General features: G+C 40.3%; 1 protein-coding gene across 2 annotated transcripts in view; it reads right to left on the reverse strand.

The window, feature by feature from the left end:
- The window catches only part of LOC137344482 (kinesin-1 heavy chain), a 123,380-nt gene that overhangs the window by 64,007 nt on the left and 37,969 nt on the right, over nt 1–21,404 (reverse strand). For both annotated transcript variants that reach the window (XM_068007481.1, XM_068007477.1), the window contains exons 3-7: nt 17,614–17,687; nt 16,948–17,052; nt 16,341–16,389; nt 7,048–7,103; nt 6,866–6,953 (exon numbers count right to left, since the gene is read on the reverse strand). In XM_068007481.1, coding sequence (XP_067863582.1) covers nt 6,866–6,953; nt 7,048–7,103; nt 16,341–16,389; nt 16,948–17,052; nt 17,614–17,687 — 372 coding nt within the window. The remainder of the gene's footprint in view (nt 1–6,865; nt 6,954–7,047; nt 7,104–16,340; nt 16,390–16,947; nt 17,053–17,613; nt 17,688–21,404) is intronic.

The raw sequence follows: 21,404 nt of genomic DNA on the forward strand, positions 1-21,404 counted from the left end.
GCAACGTAGAGCAAGGTAATCTCCTTTAAGATAGAGAGGGGGAGATAATTGATAAACTAATCAAATTTAGAGAGTATAAAACCCCTGGTCCGGATGGATTGCATTCACCATATTAAAAGAAGTTAGGGAGGAGATAGCAGAGGCACTATTACATATAAATAAAAATTCATTAGAAAAGGGAATAGTGCCAGAGGACTGGTGGACAGCTAATGTATTCCCATATTTTAAAAGGGAGATAGAACAAGACCATGGAACTATAGACTAATATCTTAACGTCGATGGTAGGAAAGATAATAGAATCTTTACTCAAAGATGTAATAGAAAAACATCTAGAAAACAAAAATATAATAAAGAGTAGTCAGCACAGATTTCATAAAGGGAAAGTCATGCTTGACCAACCTTATTGAATTCTTTGAAGTAGTAAGAGAAAGAGCAGACAAGGGTAATGCAGTAGATGTAATATATTTAGATTTTGAAAAAGCCTTCGATAAGGTACTGCATTGTGGGACTCATGACTCCGGACAGAACATGTGGAGTCAGGGGACAGGTAGCAAAATGGTAGCAAGCTGGCTAGAAGAGAGTAGAGGTTAAGGATAGCTACTCAGACTGGCAAAAGGTGGAAAGTGGTGTTCCACAGGGTTCGGTGCTCGGACCACTGTTGGCCAAACCAAATTAGCAATAATACAGTGGAGAATAATTCCTGGAGTGTACAAGATGGTTTTTTAGACCAGTATGTTGAAGAGCCAACCAGGGAACAAGCTTCCTAGACTGGGTATTGTACAATGTTGTGCGGGGTCCTTTAGGGAAGAGTGACCATAACATGATAGAATTCTTCATTAAGATGGAAAGTAAAGTAGTCCAATTTGAAACTAGGGGCCTAAATCTAAACAAAGGAAACTATGATGGTATGAGGAGTGAGTGAGCTATGATAGATTGGGAAGCTTCATTAAAAGGCATGACAGTGGATAGGCATTGGCTAACATTTAAGGAACGAATGATGAATTGCAACAATTGTACATTCCGTTCTGCCACAAAAACACAAAAGGAAAAGCGGCCCAACCATGGCTAACAAAAGAAATTAAGGATAGTATTAGATCCAAAGAGGAGTCAGAAAGTTGCCAGAAAAAGTAGCAAGCCTGAGGATTGGGAGCAGTTTAGACTTCAGCATAAAAGGACCAAGAGATTGATTAAGAGGGGGAAAATATAGAGTATGAGAGTAAACTTGCAAGGAACATAAAAGTGGACTGTAAAAGCTTCTACAAGTATGTAAAAAGAAAAAAAGATTAGTGAAGACAAATGTAGATCCCCTTGCAGTCAGAAATGGGTGAATTTATAATGGGGAACAAGGAAATGACAGAGCAATTAAACAAATACTTTGGTTCTGTCTTCACGGAAGAGGACACATAACTTTCCAGAAATGCTAGGAAACCAAGGGTCCAGTGAGAAGGAGGAATTAAAGGAAATTAGTATTAGTAAAAAAAAAAGTGCTGGAGAAATTAATGGGACTGAAAACCAATAAATCCCCAGGGCCTGATAATCTGCAACCCAGAGTACTAAAAGAGGTAGCCATGAAAATAGTGGATGTATTGGTTGTCATCGTCCAAAATTCTATAGATTATGGAACAGTTCCTGCAGATTGGAGGGTGGCAAATGTAACCCCATTATTTAAAAAAGGAGGGAGAGAGAAAACAGTGAACTACAGACCGGTTAGCCTAACATCAGTTGTAGGGAAAATGCTATTATAAAGGATGTGATAACAGGACACTTAGAAAATATCAACACGATTAGACAAAGTCAACATGGACTCATGAAAGGGAAATCGTGTTTGATAAATCTACTGGAGTTTTTTTGAGGATGTAACTGGTAGAATAGGTAAGGGAGAACCAATGGATGTGGTGTATTTGGATTTTCAGAAGGCCTTTGATAAAGTCCCACATATGGGGTTAGTGTGCAAAATTGAAGCACATGGGATTGGGGGGGTAATATACTGGCATGGATTGAAAATTGGTTAACAGATAGGAAACAGAGAGTAGGAATAAATGGGTCTTTTTCAGGGTGGCAGGCGGTGACTGGTGGGGTATTGCAGGGATCAGTGCTTGGGCCCCAGCTATGCACAATATATATCAATGATTTGGATGAGGGAACCAAATGTAATATTTCCAAGTTTGCTGACGACACAAAACTAGGTGGGACGTGAGTTGTGAGGAGGAAGCAAAGAGGCTTCAAGGCGATTTAGACAAGTTGAGTGAGTGGGCAAATACATGGCAGATGCAGTATAACATGGATAAATGTGAAGTTATCCACTTCGGAAGGAAAACAGAAAGGCACAGTATTATTTAAATGGTGATAGATTGGGAATGTTGATGTACAAAAGGGACCTGGGTGTCCTTGTACACCAGTCACTGAAAGCAAACATGCAGGTGCAGCAAGGAGTTAGGAAGGCAAATAGTATGTTGGCCTTCATTGCAAGAGGATTTGAGTACAGGAGCAAGGATGTCCTACTGCAGTTATACAGGGCCTTGGTGAGACCACACTTGGAGTATTGTGTGCAGTTTTGGTCTCCTTAGCTAAGAAAGGATATACTTGCCATAGAGGAAGTGCAGTGAAGGTTCACTAAACTGATTCCTGGGATGGAGAGATTGGGTCGACTCGGCCTGTATTCACTTGAGTTTGGAAGAATGAGAGGGGATCTCATTGAAACGTTTAAAATTCTGACAGGACTAGACAGACTGGATGCAGGGAGGATGTTTCCCCTGGCTGGGGGAATCGAGAACGAGGGGTCACAGTCTCAGGGATACGGGGTGGGACATTTAGGACTGAGATGAGGAGAAATTTCTTCACTCAGAGGATGGTGAACCTGTGGAATTCTTGACCACTGATGGCTGTGGAGGCCAAGTCACTGAACATATTTAAGGAGCTAGATAGATTTCTAGACATAGAAGGCATCAAGGGGTATGGGGAGAGAGCGGGAATATGTTATTGCGATAGAGGATCAGCCATGATCATACTGAATGGCGGTGCAGGCTCTAAGTGCCGAATGGCCTACTCCTGCTCCTATTTTCTATGTTTCGCAATTTACATCAACGATTTGGACTCGGGAATCGGAATTACAATTGTGACACGAAATTTGGGTTGTAATTAACACAAAGGAAGAATGCGTGTTAAAATGCAAGAAGACATTAATAAATTAGCAGAATGAGCGTGTAATTGCCAAATGAATTTCAATATCGGTAAGTGTGAGGTGGTGCATTTTGGTAGGATGAATAAGGAGGCCACGTATTGCTTGAATAATAAGAGACTCAATGGGGTGGAGGAACAAAGGGATCTCAGGGAACAGGTACACAAATCCCTAAAAGTAGCAAAACAGGTTAATAAGGCAAACCAAGCACTGGGGTTCATTTCTAGAGGGATAGAATTGAAAAGCAGAGAAGTTATGTTAAACTTATATAGAACCTTGGTTAGACCACACTTGGAATAGTTTGCACAGTTCTGGTCTTCATATTATCGAAAGGATATAGATGCATTGGAGAAGGTGCGAAAAAATTCTGTATCACAAGGATGATACCAGAACTGAGAGGATATACTTATCAGGAAAGACTAAACAGTTTGCGGATCTTTAAGATAATTAAAGGGTTTGATAGGGTAGATGTAGAGAAAATGTTTCTACTTGTGGGGGAGTCCAAAACTAGAGGTCAACAATAAAGATGGTCACTAATAAATCCAATAGGGAATTCAGGAGAAACTTCTTTACCCAAAGCATGGTAAGAATGTGGAACTCGCTACCACAAGGAGCGGTTGAGGCAAATAGCATAGATGCATTTAAGGGGAAACTAGATAAGCACACGAGGGAAAAGGGAATAGAAGGGTATACCGATAGGGGTGGATGAAGTAGGCAGGGAGGAGGCTCCTTGGAGCATAAATGCCAGCATAGATCAGTTGGAGCTTATGGCAGTTGCTTTGCTGTAGACCCATTGTATCTCAATGAAACACATCATCTTAACATTGTTAGCTACAGACCAACTCCTTTTCCAATTGGTATTTCACAACAAATAAAAGACAGAGACTGGAGGGGAGAAGGTTTCCTATTAGTGCCGAGTGGATGATCCATCTCAGCCTCCTCCCAATATCGCCACCATCACAGAAGCCAGTCTTCAGCCAATTCGATTCACTCCATGTGATATCAAGAAACAGCTGAGTGCACTGGATACAACAAAGGCTATGGGCCCCGACAACATCCCGGCTGCAGTGCTGAAGAATTGTGCTCCAGAACTAGCCACGCCTCTAGCCAAACTGTTCCAGTACAGCTACAACACTGGCATCTACCCGACAATGTGGAAAATTGCAAAGGTATGTCCTGTCCACAAAAAGCAGGACAAATCCAATCTGGCCAATTACTGCCCCATCAGTCTACTCTCAATTATCAACAAAGTGATGGAAGGTGTTGTTGACAGTACTATCAAGCGGCATTTATTCACCAATAACCTGCTCACCGATGCTTAGTTTGGGTTCCGCCAGGACCACTCCGCTCCAGACTTCATTACAGCCTTGGTCCAAACGTGGACAAAAGAGCTGAATTCCAGAGGTGAGGTGAGAGTAACTGCCCTCAACAGCAAGGCAGCATTTGACCGAGTATGGCACCTAGTAAAATTGAAGTCAATGGGAATCAGGGGGAAAACTCTCCAGTGGCTGGAGTCGTGCCTAGCACAAAGGAAGATGGCAGTGGCTGTTGGAGGCCAATCATCTCAGCCCCAGGAGATTGCTGCAGGAGAACCACAGGGCAGTGTCCTAGACCCAAACATCTTCAGTTGCTTCATTAATGATCTAACCTCCATCACAAGGTCAGAAATGGGGATGTTCGCTGATGATTGCACAGTGTTCAGTTCCATTCGCAACCCCTCAGATAATGAAGCAGTCCGTGCCCGTATGCAGCAAGACCTGGACAACATCCAGGCTTGGGCTCATAAGTGGCAAGAGTGCCAGGCAATGACCATCTCCAACAAGAGTCCAACCACCTCCCCTTGACATTCAACGGCATCATCATCGCCGAATACCCCACCATCAGCATCGTGGGGGCCACCATTGACCAGAAACTAAACCGGACCAGCCACATAAATACAGTGGCTACAAGAGCAGGTCAGGGGCTGGGTATTCTGCAGCAAGTGACTCACCTCCTAACTCCCCAAAGCCTTTCCACCATCTACAAGGCACAAGTCAGGAGTGTGATGGAATACTCTCCACTTGCCTGGATGAGTGCAGCTCCAACAACACTCAAGAAGCTCGACACCATCCAGGAAAAAGCAGCCCGCTTGATTGGCACCCCATCCACCACCCTAAACAGTCACTCCCTTCACCACCTGCGCACCATGGCTGCAGTGCGTACTATCCATAGGATGCACTGCAGCAACTAGTCAAGGCTTCTTCCACAGCACCTCCCAAACCCGCGACCTCTACCATCTAGAAGGACAAGGGCAGCAGGCACATGGGAACAACACCACCTGCACGTTCCCCTCCAAGTCACACACCATCCTGACTTGGAAATATATCACCGTTCCTTCATCGTCGCTGGGTCAAAATCATGGAATTCCCTTCCTAACAGCACTGTGGGAGAACCTTCACCACACGGACTGCAGCGGGTCAAGAAGGTGGCTCACGACCACCTTCACTAGGGCAATTAGGGATGGGCAATAAATGCTGGCCTTGCCAACGATGTCCACGTCCCATGAACGAATAAAAAAAAACTTGGTGGACACCCGCAAAAAGAGACACTTATCGATAGTCCCGAATAACCTGCATTGTAACCGATACAAGCTGCACCTTGAAACCACGGACATTCTCAAATTCCAAACTACAGTCTTCAATGCACCAAGTCAGTTTACAACTTAAAACACAGGACACGTGGGTCAGCATGAGGCGGCAGTGGGTCAAAGAAGCAGCTCTCTATCCAGCATCCATGGTGGCAGAGATTGAATGCTTGCACGGCTCTATCCCAGGGATAGAGCGGTTTCTCTTCCGCTATAGATGCTGGTTAAAGAACTCCCCATTTGACAAAAGCTGAGAACTTCATTGGGCAACACCACATCTCACTCTACCAGTATGTCAGGTACTGATGAGCTGCTAGCAGCCCTTACCCACCTCCCAGCACATCAATCATTAGCACACAGAGTGGGGGGTCCAGGACAGGAGACTGCAGGGCAGTAATCCCACCCGATTTGGCTGGGATCTTCCAGGCACTCCAGTCCTACAGCAGCCACCTCGCCCTATACAGGCTGCCAATGTAGCAGATCCCAGGATCATGACATCCATCCCTCAATGGAAATGGACCCCGGGATGGCAATGAACAGTGAACCCCAACGAACAGCAAATAAACTGAAATTACATCCTGCTGGCAGGGCTCCAGAATTAGGCATGACCCCAGGTGAGTGTGAAGAAAAGGAATGCTGCAGGAGATACAGCCAATCCTGGGATATTTGGCTCATCCGGTTTACTTTACATACAATGACCATTTTGAAAATAAGGATACCTGACGCATGTCCCTTAGTTGTACTTTTAGGTGTACTAATCAATTCCACCAGCAAAAACAAGCCACAACAGTTCAAAGGGACCCCTCACGTAAATTATTCCCACATGATTGACAAAAGTCCTAATCAAATCACATGAATACAGGATTCCACAAATGAGTTCTGTAAAAGTGTATTTTTAAAAATGTGTTATTTGCCTAAGTTAGTTCCATGAAAACTGCAGATTTAAATGAATACGGTGTTAGACAATTTAATCACATTCACATCCTTCCAACGCTGCAATGTTGCACAGGATAGGTTATGCACTGTGTATAGTTTGAAACAAACACAATGGTAATTACACTTACTTGTAACTGCTACGTGTCTGTTGGATTTTCCTTCATCAATTGTATCCATGACTTCATCGGGACTGCAAACAAAACGTTCGGTGCAGCCCTATGCCGGCAGCGGGGGGAAAACGGAGACAGCATTGTAAGCAAGAGTTTATCAGTATGTGATGGGCAATGCGTACTTGGTACATTTTACTCACCTTCACATATGGAACTCTATTTTTATCTTCATGGACTGAGAGATTGGTCTTGGATACTGAAAACAAAGGAACAATGTTTCATCTCATAATCCAACATTTTTCAGGATTAAGATCAGCCATATATTTCTGCACCTTAACTGAGCTTTCAATACTATTTTGCAATGTTTAGTTTTCCTTATCTTGGTGAAAAATTAAAATAGGACATATTCCAGGTTTTTTAAAGTCCTATGGGGAATAGATAACGTAGATGCAAGCAGGTAATTAAATTTGGACAGTGCACACAGAATTAGTGGACACAAGTATAAAATTAGCAAGATTCAATCAAGACGAGAGATTAGGAGGAATTTTCCATTTCCATGCCCCTCACCCAAAGTAGCAGACAAGTGGAATAGAAATAAACTTTATCCCAAAACTGATCTCCATATCCATTGGATATGTTTAATTTCACGAACTACATGGTTCGGGGGAACTGGGAGGCAATAATCCATAGTGAGGAACCAGATGTAGTAGGAATAATTGAAACATGGCTACATAAAGAACAGGACTGGCAACTAAATATTGCAGGCTATAACATAATCAGAAAGGATTGGGGAGAAAGAAGCGGGGGTGGTGGAATAGCTGGACTAATTAGAGATGATGGCAGAAAAAAAAAATTGTCATAACTAACAGAAGGATAGAAACAGAATCCATGTGGATTGAAATAAAGACAAGGAGGGATCGATCACACTAATAGAGGTGTACTACAGAGCACCTAATAGTGGAAAAGAGGTGGAGAAAGAAATATGTAAGCAAATATATGAAATGAGTAAAGGACATTGAATAATAATCATGGGAAATTTTAACTATCTCCGGTGCAACGGAACACCGATTGGACAACTGAGAGTTTGGTGAGTGTGGGAGTTTAAGGGTTAATCTCTTTAAAATCTAATGTAAATTGCTATCAACTGTTTAAGTTCAATTTTGAAGTTTAAATTTTTAAGTTTCTGTCAGGCTTCAGCAGAGAGCTGCTGTGGTTAGTGAATTGGTCAGCTGGATTAAACTGGTTCCTGAAATAGGAGCAGGCCTGACTCATCTGAGTCACAAACAGTAGAAATTAGAAGAGATTAGAAAACATTTCTACACACAAAGGGTGGTAGAAGTTTGGAACTCTCTTCCGCAAATGGCAATTGATACTAGCTCAATTGCTAAATTTAAATCTGAGATAGATAGCTTTTTGGCAACCAAAGGTATTAAGGGATATGGGCCAAAGGCAGGTACATGGAGCTGGATCACAGATCAGCCATGATCTTATCAAATGGTGGAGCAGGCACGAGGGGCTGAATGGCCTACTCCTGTTCCTATGTTCCTAAACTGGCAAGAGGTAGATAAAGGGGTACAGCGAATTGAGTTTTTACAATGTGTGCAGGACTCCTTTCTTATCCATTATGTAAAAAGCTCAAGAGAGAAAGCACTGCTGGATCTAGTAATGGGAAATGAACCAGAACAGACAAGAGAAGTAAGTGTAGGGGAACATCGAGGCAATAGCAATCATAACATAATAAGGATTAAGATAAAGATTGAGAAGGACATAAGTAAGACAAAGACCAAAGTAATAAATTCAAAAAAAGCTGATTTTCAGGGGATGAGAAAGGATCTAGGGAAAATAAACTGGAAAAATTTACTGATAAACAAAGAAATAGAACAGCAGTGGGAAACATTTAAAAGTGATCATGAGTGTCCAGGAGAAATATATCCCACTAAAAAGCAAGAACAAACAAGCCAGTAATGATACACACTGGATGAATAAAGAAATAAAGGTAAAATTGAAACTAAAGAAAAAGACATACATTAAGTACATAGACAACAAAGGAGAAGACAACAAAGGAGCTCAATGTTCCTGGTTACAGGGTTTTCAGATGAGATAGAGAGGGGGATAAAAAAGGAGGGGAGGTGGCAATATTGGTTAAAGAAACAATTACGGCTGTGAGGGGAGATGATACGTTAGAAGGATCATCAAATGAAGCCATATGGGTTGAGCTAAGGAACAAAAAAAGGGGCAATCACACTACTGGGAGTGTACTATAGACATCCAAACAGTCAGAGGGAGATGGAAGAGCAAATATATAGGCAAATTTCTGAGAAGTGCAAAAATAGGGCAGTAATAGTGGTGGATTTCAACTACCCTAATATTAACTGGGATACAAACAGTGTAAAAGGTATAGAAGGCATAAAATTCTTAAATTGCATTCAGGAGAACTTTTTTAACCAGTACATAGCAAGCCCAACAAGAGGCAGTTCTGGATTTAGTTTTAGGAAATGAGGCTGGGCAGGTGAAAGGAGTATCAGTGGGAGAGCGTTTTGGTGGTAGTGATCATAACTCAGATTTAGCATAGTTATGGAAAAGGACAAAGATAGAACAGGTGTTAAAGGTCTCAATTGGGGAAAGGCCAATTTTACTAAGCTGAGAAGTGATTTAGCAAAAATGGGCTGGAAACAGCTATTTAAAGATAAATCAATGTCAGAGCAGTGGGAGGCATTAAAGGGGGAGATTCAAGGGGTTCAGAGTAAACATGTTCCTACAAAGAGGGTGGGGCTGCCAAATCTAGAGCCCCCTGGATGTCAAGAAGCATACAGGGTAAGATAAGGCAAAAAAAGGAAAGCTTATGTCAGACACCAAGAGCCCAATACTGGAGAAAGCCTAGAGGAGTACAGAAAGTAGAGGGGTGAAATTAAAAAGGAAATTAGGAAAGCAAAGAGAGGGCATGAAAAAATATTGGCAAATAAAATCAAGGAAAATCCAAAGATGTTTTATAAATACATTAAGAGCAAGAGGATAACTAAGGAAAGAGTAGGGCCTATTAGAGACCAAAAAAGTAACCAATGTGTGGAGGTGGAAGATGTTGGTATGGTTCTTAATGAATGCTTTGCGTCTGTCTTCACAAAAGAGGGGGATGATGCAGACATTGTAGTTAAGGAGGAGTAGTGTGAAATATTGGATGGGATAAACAGTGAAAGAGGAAGTATTAAGGGGATTAGCATCTTTGAAAGTAGATAAATCACCAGGCCCGGTTGAAATGTTTCCCATGCTATCGAAAGAAGCAAGGAAGGAAATAGCGTAGGCTAAGACCATCATTTTCTGATCCTCCCTGGATACAGGCATGGTGCTGGAGGATTGGAGGACTGCTAACGTTGTACCGTTGTTTAAAAAGGGAGAGAGGGATAGACCGAGTAATTACAGGCCAGTTAGTCTAATCTCGGTGGTGGGCAAATTAATGGAATCAATTCTGAGGGACAGGATAAACAGTCACTTAGAAAGGCACGAATTAATCAAGGGCAGTTAGCATGGATTTGTTAAGGGAAGGCTATGTCTGACTGACTTGATTGAATTTTGTTTGAGGAGGTAACAAGGAGGTCAATGAGGGTTGATGTAGTGTACATGGATTTTAGCACTGCTTTTGACAAGGACCCACATGGCAGACTGGTCAAAGAGGTACAAGCCTGTGGGATCCAAGGGAAAGTGGCAAGTTGGATCCAAAATTGGCTCAGTGGCAGGAAGCAAAGGGTAACGGGTGACAGGTGTTTTTGGGACTGGATGGCTGTTTCCAGTGAGGTTCCACAGGGCTCAGTACTAGGTCCCTTGCTTTTTATGGTATATATTAATGATTTGGACTTAAATGTAGGAGGCATGATTAAGAAGTGTGCAGATGATACAAAAATTGGCCATATGGTGACAGTGAGGAGGAAAGCTCTAGACTGCAGAAAGCTATCAATGGACTGGTTAGGTGGGCAGAAAAGTGGCAAATGGAATTCAATCCGGAGAAGTGTGAGGTAACGTATTTGGGAAGGGCAAACAAGGCAAGGGAATAAATGGGAGGATACTGATAGGTGTAGAGGAACAGAGGGACCTTGGAGTGCATGTCCATAGATCCCTGAAGGTAGCAGGACAGGTAGATAAGGTGATTACGGCGGCATATGGGATACTTTCCTTTATTAGTCGAGGCAAAGAATATAAGAGTAGCGGGGTTATGCTAGAAATGTATATAACACTAGTTAGGCCACAGCTTAAGGACTGTGTACAGTTCTCGTCACATTACAGGAAGGATGTAATTGCACTAGAGAGGGTAGAGAGAAGATTTACGAGGATGTTGCCAGGACTGGAGAATTTCAGCTATGAGGAAAGACTGGATAGGCTAGGATTGTTTTATTTGGAACAGAGGAGGCTATGGGGTGATTTAATTGAGGTGTACAAAATTATAAAGGGTCCAGATAGAGCGGATAGGAAGGATCTATTTCCCTTAGCAGAGAGGTCAATAACCAGGGGGGGGGGGGTCATAGATTTAAAGTGATTGGTGGAAGGATTAGAGGGGAGCTGAGGAAATTTTTTTTCATTCAGAGAGTGGTGAGAGTCTGGAACTCACTGCCTGAAAGGGTGGTAGAGGCAGAAACCCTCATTACATTTAAAAAGTACTTCGATATGCACTTGAAGTGCTGTAACCTGCAAGGCTATGGACCAAGTGCTGTAAAGTGGGATTAGGCCGGGCGGCTCATTTTCGGCCAGCACGGACATGATGGGCTGAATGGCCTCCTTTGTGTCGTAAATTTTCTATAATGACAAAAGGGAATACGAAAAGATGATAAAGAATTTCTTTTTAAATTAGGGAAGCAAAAGTGAAACTATAAAATTATCAAGGAATATAAAAGAAATAATGAAGTATTCTACAGACACAAATAAAAATCAGGATATGGATAAGGCCACTAAGGGATACACACGATAAACTCATAGGTAATGACAGCAAAATGGCAGAAATATTAAATTATTACTTTGCCTCACTATTTACCAGGGAGATTAACATGGTGGGTATGACATTAGAAGAGATCAAAAAAGATAGACATTTAAGATAGAAAGGGGGGAGATAATTGATAAACTAAATTAAAACTTGGAAAAGATAAAAGCTCTGGTCTGGATGGATTGCATCCGTGCATACTAAAAGAAGTTAGGGATGAGATAGTCGAGGCACTATTACATGTATATAAAAATTCGTTAGGAAAGGGAACAGTGCCAGAGGACTGGTGGGCAGCTAATGTGATTCCTGTATTTGAAAAGGGTGGTAGAACCAATCCAGGGAACTATAGATCAATGAGCTTAACATCAATAGTAGGAAAGATAAAGGAATCCTTACTAAAAGATGTAACAGAAAAACATCTAGAAACTGAAAATATAATAAAAGCATAGTCTGCATGGATTTCAAAAGGGAAGGTCATGCTTGACCAACCTTACTGAATTCTTTGAAGTAGTAATAGAAAGGGTAGACAAGGGTAATGCAGTAGATGTAATATATTTGAATCTTCAAAAAGCCTTTGAGAAGGTATCACATAGTAGACTCATGACCAAGGTCAGAGCATGTGGAATCAGGGGACAAGTAGCAGAATGGTTAGCAAACTGGCTACAAAACATCAGAGAGAGAGTAGGGGGTTAAAGGTAGTTACGCAGACTGGAAAAAGGTGGGAGGTGATGTTCCACAAGGATCCGTACTCAGACCACTGTTGTTTACCATTCACAAACGATTTGGACTCGGGAATCAGAAGTTCAATTTCAAAATTTGCAGAGGACACCAAATTGGGGGTATAGTTAATATGGCGGACTGCGACAAAATATAGGAATTAATAAACTTGCAGAATGGGTGTTTAACTGGCAAATGAATTTCAATGTAGATAAGTATGAGGGATTACATTTTGGTAGAAAGAATAAGGAGGCCACACACTGCTTGGAAAATAAGAGTCTAAATGGGGTAGAGGTGCCGAGGGATGTCTGGGTACAGATACACAAATCACAAAGTAGCGACGCAGGTTAATAAGGCCATAAAAAAGGCAAATCAAGCACTGCAGTTCATTTATAGAGGATTGGAATTGAATAGCAGAGAAGTTATGTTAAACTTGTATAGTACCTTGGTTAGACCACACGGAGTACTGTTAACAGTTCCACATAAGAAAAGGAGCCGGAGTAGGCCATACAGCACCTTGAGCCTGCTCTGCCATTCGATAAGATCATGGCTGATCTTCTACCTCAACTCCACTTTCCCTCCCTATCCCCATATTCCAGTTCTGGTCTCCACATTATAAAAAAGGATAAAGGGGCACTGGAGAAGGTGCAAAAAAGATTTACTAGGATGATACCAGAACTGAGAGGTCACACCTATCAGGAAAGATTGAGCAGGCTGGGGCTCTAAGAGAAGACTGAGTGGTGACATGATAGAGGTCTTTAAGATTATAAAAGGGTTTGATAGGGTAGACGTAGAGAAGATGTTTCCACTGCGGGGGAAGAACAGAACTAGGGGCTATAAATATAAGATAGTCACTAATAAATCCAATAGGGAATTCAGGAGAAACTTCTTTACCCAGAGACTGGTTAGAATGTGGAATTCGCTACCACAAGGGGTAGTTGAGGTGACTAGCATAGATGCATTTGAAGGGAAGCTGGATTAGCACATGAGGACAAAAAAAAAAGGATATGCTAATAGGGTTAGATGAAGTAGGGAGGGAGGAGGCTCATGTGAAGCATAAACACTAGTAGGGACCTGTTGGGCTGAATGGCCTGTTTCAGTGCTGTACATTCTTTGTAATTCTACATAATAGCCTTACTGGGGAAATTAGAGTGCGCAAAATATTAAAGTGGAGCAGAACTTAACTACTGGCTAAATGAAGTTTGACTCATTTTAAAATAACAGTTTTCATGAGGTTTTGCTGGTTTGTGATATTGTTGCAGAATTACCTTTGCCTCTTTTTATAATCCTTTAAACTATTTTTAAAATTTCCTTTTACACGTGAGAAACAAAAAATGACACCGATCCAACAGGTGGCACTACCCACAAGCAGTAACAATACGATATTCCATATTCAGTGGGTAATTGGCCTGTATCGTCTATATAACTTGCCCAAGAATGCTGTAATACAGTTGCTACATTCAACAGCTGCAAGACTGCCCACAATCATGTGTTTAACATTCTTCCCATCAGGAGTTTTGCTCAAAAGATAACTGGGTAGATATCATTTTGTACTGAAGTATATACCACATGACCGGGATATAATTACGTTTTGAACAGGCCAACATCCACATAATTGACTTACTTTGTAGTCTGATAAGGTTGTTCCATTGCCATAGCATTAGCCCATTTTAGTGTAACAAAACATAGAATCATAGAAGGTTACAGCACAGAAGGAAGCCATTCGGCCCATCGAGTCCGCGCCGGCTCAATGCAAAATCAATCCAGCTAGTCCTACTCCCCTGCCCTATACCCGTAGCCCTGCAATTTTTTTCCTTTCAAGTACTTATCCAGTTCCCTTTTGAAGGCCATGATTGAATCTGCTTCCACCATCCCCTCGGGCAGTGCATTCCAGATCCTAACCACTCGCTGTGTAAAAAGGTTTTTCCTCATGTCACCTTTGGTACTTTTGCCAATCACCTTAAATCTATGCCCTCTGGTTTTTGACCCTTCCGCCAATGGAAACAGTTTCCCCTCTATCTACTCTGTCTAGACCCTTCACGATTTTGAATACCTCTATCAAATCTCCTCACAACCTTCTCTGTTCTGAGAACCACCTCAGCTTCTCCAGTCTATCCACATAACTAAAGTCCCTCATCCCTGGAATTATTCTAGTAAATCTCTTCTGCACTCTCTCTAAGGCCTTCACATCCTTCCTAAAGTGCGGTGCCCAGAACTGGATACAATACTCCAGTTGTGGTCAACCAGTGTTTTATAAAGGTTCAGCATGACTTGATCCTGAACGAGGTCAGTCTTCTACATGTGAACTAAACAGCAATTCAAGACATCTATTTATATTTGTTCATAATTCAGGGATGCTCAAAATATAGATATAGTAAACTCAAGCAGAATAAATTAAAACCATTTAGACAGGCAAAGTTAGCAGCTGTATTTGACACTTCAGTAATATTTTCATGTCAGAACTCCAGATCTCTATATTTATATAGTTTGCAGTTATATTCTTGCTATTTGTTTGTAAATAATTCCTTAATCAATACCTCTCAAAATGATTAGCCTATTGCTTATAGGACTGTCACCAATACAAAATAAACACCTTTTAAAAGTAAGAGATAATGTTACACTGATCCCCAGCATAATGTAATTTTGGACTCTGGCACTATCTTACTTTATCTTGACTTGCACAAGCAAATTTTTAACAACCAGAAAAGTGAATAAAATGTTTTTCTTACTAAAACTTAGTTTCACTATCCATATTCATTCAGTCAGTGTTTTATTTAAAAAAGGTTTTTTTTACAAATGAATTGTTATGACATTAAGGGGATCAACAGCCATCCAAGTCAAGTCCAAAACAATGTGAGGAAGGAGAATTAACATACATGGACGAAATATCAACACTACCAAGGACTTCCAAGTTACTCAACTCATACCAGTGTTTTCCACATAATTAGTACTCACTTGTTTATACAAAAAAATTCAGATGAACAGATACAAAACAATGTTGAAGTCTTATAATGGTAACTCTTTATAACAAGTTTTATTCTTAAAATGGAGTACGGATGACAAGACTTTTCCTTTCCATTTAAAATCTCTCTGAAACAGTTCATACAGAATGCAAGTGAGTTACAAGGAGATAAATTAATTTGAAAGGTTCAGGTTAAATCATGACTAAAAGCAAAACCAAACTAGTGCTACTAAATATCATGATTAGGTGTAGCCTTATAAATACAGCCCGTTAACTATAGCACATAGCATTCCGTGCAAGAAATTAAATTAAATTAAGTTTTAGGTGTTCTCAGATGCACAGACTGAAGGTTTAAGAGTCTCTGTGGAATATCAAAAGATGTTCACTGATCAGGTCATTAAACCATTATAAAAACAGAAACAGAATTGTGCTCCTAGGAAAGAAATTGTGACAGGGAAGCACAATTACTTTTGGATCAAGTGCCAGTTCTGAAAATCATAGCTGGAAAATTACAAAAGATATGGTTTAACCACTACATCTTTTAGCCAGAACTTGTCTGATGACATTTAAGCTAGGCACCTTAGATGTTAAAATTGTTCAAAATAAAAAAATTGTTATTTAAGAACTATGGAACACTATTTTTATAATCTACAAAACTATAGTGGTGGCAACTTCTACAACTCTGCCTGAGACTTCAACTGAAGATTTTGGCAATACTACTTCCAAATGTATAATTCATGCATTAGAAGAAATCCCCAGTTAGCGCAAAGATAGCTCCAAATACCCTAGGTAATTTTTTTTTTTTACAAACACTTCTGTCTATCTATATTTAAGAAAACAAAGAATCTTACCATCCAAAAGATCCCTAATCTTGTCCAAATAAATTTCAAAATATGAAACCTGGAAGATATAATTTAAATGACACCAGTTAATCTCAAATGTACATTAAATATATTTTAAAAGCTGTTTGCAGAAATATTTTTTTAATGGTTATGTTACTGGACTAATATTCCAGAGGCCTGGACTAATAATCCAGAGAACATGAGTTCAAATCCCACAGTGGTAATTTGAGAATTTGCGTTCAGTTTTTTAAAAAATCTGCAAATAAATGAAACTGGTACCAGTAAAAATGACCATGGAGCTGTCAGATTGTTGTAAAAACCCAACTGGTTCACTATTGTCCTTCAGGGAAGGAAACCTGCCATTCTTACCTGGCCTGTATGTGACTCTAGTCCCACACCAACATGGTTGACTCAAGTGCCCTCTAAAGTGGCCCAGCAAGTCACCTCAGTTGTATCAAACCATTGCACTGCAGCAGTTTAAGAAAAAGGCCCACCAACATCTTCTCAAGGGCAACTAAAGATGGGCAATAAATGCTAGCCTTGCCAGCAACAGCCACATCCCAAGAATGAATATATTAAAAAATTTAGACTACATTTGCGTTGAAGGCACTTTTACCTTGATGTGGAATTCCAAATTTTCATCCATGGAGTAAATGTAATTAAAAATATCTTGGGCTATCCTGGGAATTATTCCCATACAATCAAGATCATGAAGTCTTCCCTGTAATTAGAAATACAATAGATAATTATGATATTGTAAATGAGACCCGATAACAACAGACATATGTTTTCTTAAACCAAAAAAGTTAACTGTAGTGGCATTTTGAATATAAGTTAACAGTTCAGTTGCTACCAGCATAGAAGATATGCTGAGGTTTCCCAGTCCAGCATTTCTAATGTCCTGCAAATAAATCAGCAGCAGCCTGTCCTACATCAGTCTCTTGAAACAATACATTTTTGTGTGCGCAGTTTGAGACTTAAAGACAACTTTAGGGGTAAAAACTAAGTAACGTAGGCTTAGCTCTTAAAAGGTTTTTGTATCTTTAGAAATCGTTTCCTCAGAATCCAAAAGCCCTTCATGAAAAAGTGGCAGTACCAGCAATATTATTTGTTTGTTCAAAAGAATCATTTTTTTAAAACTACACCACTTTTGTTCCTATTAAAAACAAATTAGTCTGGAATTGGCAGCCACAGATCAATGAGAGTGTGGGGTGAACAAATAATGGATGAATACCAGATACTCCTTTTGCTGACCTCACAGCTGGGTGGGGGAAAAGCTTACCTCCATAGTGTGAGTTTTACCAGAGGAAGTCTGCCCATATGCAAATATTGTACCATTATATCCATCAAGTACATCTAGAAAAAGAAAAATCAACAATACAAAATCACAAACTGACCATAACAAGTCTTGACAGTGACTTGCTGAAAGCACTTTAGCACATCAGGCATCAAAACCTCAAACTGCCACTGTGAGCAGGAAATGGCAGACAAAATTATTCCAAGTATAGGTCTGAGGTGGCCTTTTAAAGTTGTGAATTACTCCCATCAACTTTGACAAACTCACTAAGTTTATTTTGTCACCTACAGGAACCAGTAACTTCCCTCTAACCTTCTAGTACCACTGGGCCACAATTTCCTCCAGTTTTTAAAAATACATTGGTTGTTTGGTTGAGTTAATTCTGTGCAGTTAAAAGTAAGCCGCAGAAAAATTCTAGCAGCAGTTTTCTTGTAAGAATTCAATGGTTTACATCAACAAAACGATTCTTAGAAATAAAATCTAGAAATAACTCACTATTATTTGATAATTTACTTTTTGGTTTCTGATCAAATCTTTAAAAGCTTTGTTGTTAGTGGCCAGTAAGCCAATAAACCACTAGTGTGGACTGCTCTGCTGGATTTAAAAAAAAAAATTTCAGATTAGCTCGAAGGGCCGAATGGCCTCCTTCTGTGCTATAACCATTCTATGATTCCAATAATACACAAAATAACTGCTGCTTTCATAGCTGCACTAAGTTTCAGGTCAGAATCTAGCTCGTGTTTTTCACCAAGATGACATTATAGTACTTGAATGGAATGCTGAAAGAGGACAGAACAGTTTTTCTGACATCACCAGCATACTATTTTAAAACTCTGATGTGCCAATTCCATATAATTACTACAAAGAACTCTTGTGATATCTTACTACAGACAATTGCATTAAAAGTTGCTATGTTTAGCTATCATTTCTATTAAAAAAAACATTGTGCACTGAAGTCTTTTGTGATCTATTTACAATCAACATTCAATTACTATCTATCACCACTTAATGAAAACTATCAGCATGTTAGAATGGGAATTTTATGTGAGGTCACACAGATGCTAACATATGCCCTGTCTGGTTCAAAATCAAGTATTAAAAGTGTAGTTACAAAATAAAATCTAAGCTATGAACAGTATAAAAGATGCTCTTCCATATTTGATGGATCTAAAATTCTGCATGAAAGGGCAACACAGGTGTACATCAGATTTAGAGCAACTGCTATGCTTATTTATGTTCCAGTAAGCTTTTAGAAAATATGAGCTATGTAACAGATGGGTTATTAAACTCATTTGCCTTAGTGTGCAACATGGGGTCAAAGAAAAGTTCCACTTATTGTAGCTGCTGGTGTACTGATAGTCAGCCCTACAACTCTTCCCCCAGGGCACTTAGAAAATCATTTGATTAGGCAGAGTTTTATGAAAAGGAAAGTGTTAGATAAATCTATTATTTTTTTTGAGGATGTAACTAGCAGGGTAGATAAAGGGGAATTAGTGGATGTTGTATATTTGGATTTTCAAAAGGCATTCGATAAAGTGCCATATAAAAAGGTTGTTACACAAGGTAAGGGCTCATGGGGTTGGGGCTAATATATTAGCATGGATAGAGGATTGGTTAACAGACAGAAAACAGAGTAGGAACAAACGGGTCATTCTCAGGTTGGCAGGATGTAACCAGTGGGGTGCTGCAAGGATCAGTGCTTGGGCCTCAGCTATTCACAATCTATATTAATGATTTAGATGAAGGAACCGAATGTAATGTATCGAAGTTTGCTGACGATATAAAGCTAGATGGGAAAGTAAGCTGTGAGAAGGACACAAAGAGTCTGCAAAGGGATATAGACAGATTAAGTGAGTGGGCAAGAAGGTGGCAGATGGAATATAATGTGGGGGAATGTGAGGTTATTCACTCTGGTAGGAAGAATAGAACAACAGAATATTTTTAAATGGTGAGAAACTATTAAATGTTGGAGCTCAGAGGGATTGGGTGTCCTTGTAAACAAAACAAAGTTAACATGCATGTACAGCAAGCAATTAGGAAGGGAAATGGTATGTTGTACTCCAACCCTTGTAATAAGGGCCAAGAGTAGGAAGTCTTGCTGCAATTCTACAGGGCTTTGGTGAGACCACACCTGGAGTACTGTGTATAGTTCTGATCTCCTTACCTAAGGAAGGATATACTTGCCTTAGAGGCGGTGCAATGAAGGTTCACTAGATTGATCCCTGGGATGAGAGGGTTGTCCTATGAGCAGAGATTGAGTAGAACAGGCCGATATTCTCTGGTGTTTAGAAGAATGAGAGGCAATCTCACTGACAAGTATAAAATTCTGAGAGGGGTTGACAGGGTAGATGCTGAGAGGCTGTTGCCCATGGCTGGAGAGTCTAAAACTAGGAGCATAGTCTCAGGATAAGGGGTTGGACATTTGGGATTGAGATGAAGAGGAATTTCTTCACTCAGAGGGTTGTGAATCTTTGGAATTATGTAACCCAGAGTGCTGTGGATACTCAGTCGTTTAGTATATTCAAAGCTGAGAAATAGATTTTTGGACTCTAGGGGAATCAATGGATATGGGAATTAGGCGGGAAAGTGGAGATGAGGTTGAAGATCAGCCATGATTTTAATGAATGGCGGAGCAGGCTCGAGGGGCCATGTGGCCTACTCCTATTTCTTATGTTCTGAGGAGGCTGGCCAGAACTTTCAATATGAGATAAATGAAATATGTAAGTGGGTGAAATAATAACATTTAATATGGGCAAGTGTATAGTAATCCACAGCAGAAAAAATGGCCAACATCAGTACTCTATGAATGAAATTCAAATAGCTAAGGATGATGAAGGTGAAGGCGACGTAGGGGTTTTAGTAGACTAGACATTCCTCATGTCCAAACTGCAATATAAGTAAATAGAATGCTGAACTATACAGAAAAGACAGTGGAGTACAAGTCAGAGAAAGTCATGCTCAAACTAAGTAGCGCTCTGGTCAGACCACACCTTAAGGCGCTGTACCTAATTCCTGTTAGCAAGACACAAGGAACTCCTTCAAACCCTAGAGATGGTGCAGAGAAGGGCCAAGAGGTGGATTCCTTGCATTAGAGTTGATTATATTGAAAGATTGGAGAAACTCATGCTTTTAAGTCTTGAAAGGAGGCAACTGAGATGTGACTTTATTGTGTATACAAAATAATAAAGATATGGTAAATCTGGAACACTACTTTAAACTATAGTGTGACAGTAGGATGAGTGGGAGTGGTGCAGGTTCAAACTAGTAAAAGGCAAAGTTTGGGCCATTATTAGGATGATCAACAACTTCTATTTATAGCCCCTTTAATGTAGGAAATCATCCCAAGGCGCTTCACAGGGGCATAATCAAAACAAAAATTGACACAGACAGAGAAGGAGTGACAAAAAGCTTGGTCAAAGAGGTAGGTTTTAAAAAGGGTCTTTAAGGGGAACAGAGGGGTTTAGGGAGGGAATTCCTGAGCTCTTTGATCAAAGTGTGATAAATACATGCAACAGACTTTGTATGGATTAGTGGAAGCAAAAACCACAAACATTTAAGAAACAGGTGGATACTATAATGGAGAATCAAACAGTGTTTCTGGATGATTAGGCTATAATGGGTCGAATGGTGTTGCTCATCTGTACTTAACTTGTTAATTAAAATTGGTTTAGGCTCACACATGAAGAATAACTACATGGACAAGGTACAACACAGTGTTCGTGGACCGTACCCCAACAAAGGTCAATTTCTTTAGAAGATGTAAACAACAGGAGAAG

The sequence above is a fragment of the Heptranchias perlo genome, chromosome 2 (genome assembly GCF_035084215.1).
Source record: "Heptranchias perlo isolate sHepPer1 chromosome 2, sHepPer1.hap1, whole genome shotgun sequence".
In the NCBI taxonomy this organism is placed as follows: domain Eukaryota; kingdom Metazoa; phylum Chordata; class Chondrichthyes; order Hexanchiformes; family Hexanchidae; genus Heptranchias; species Heptranchias perlo.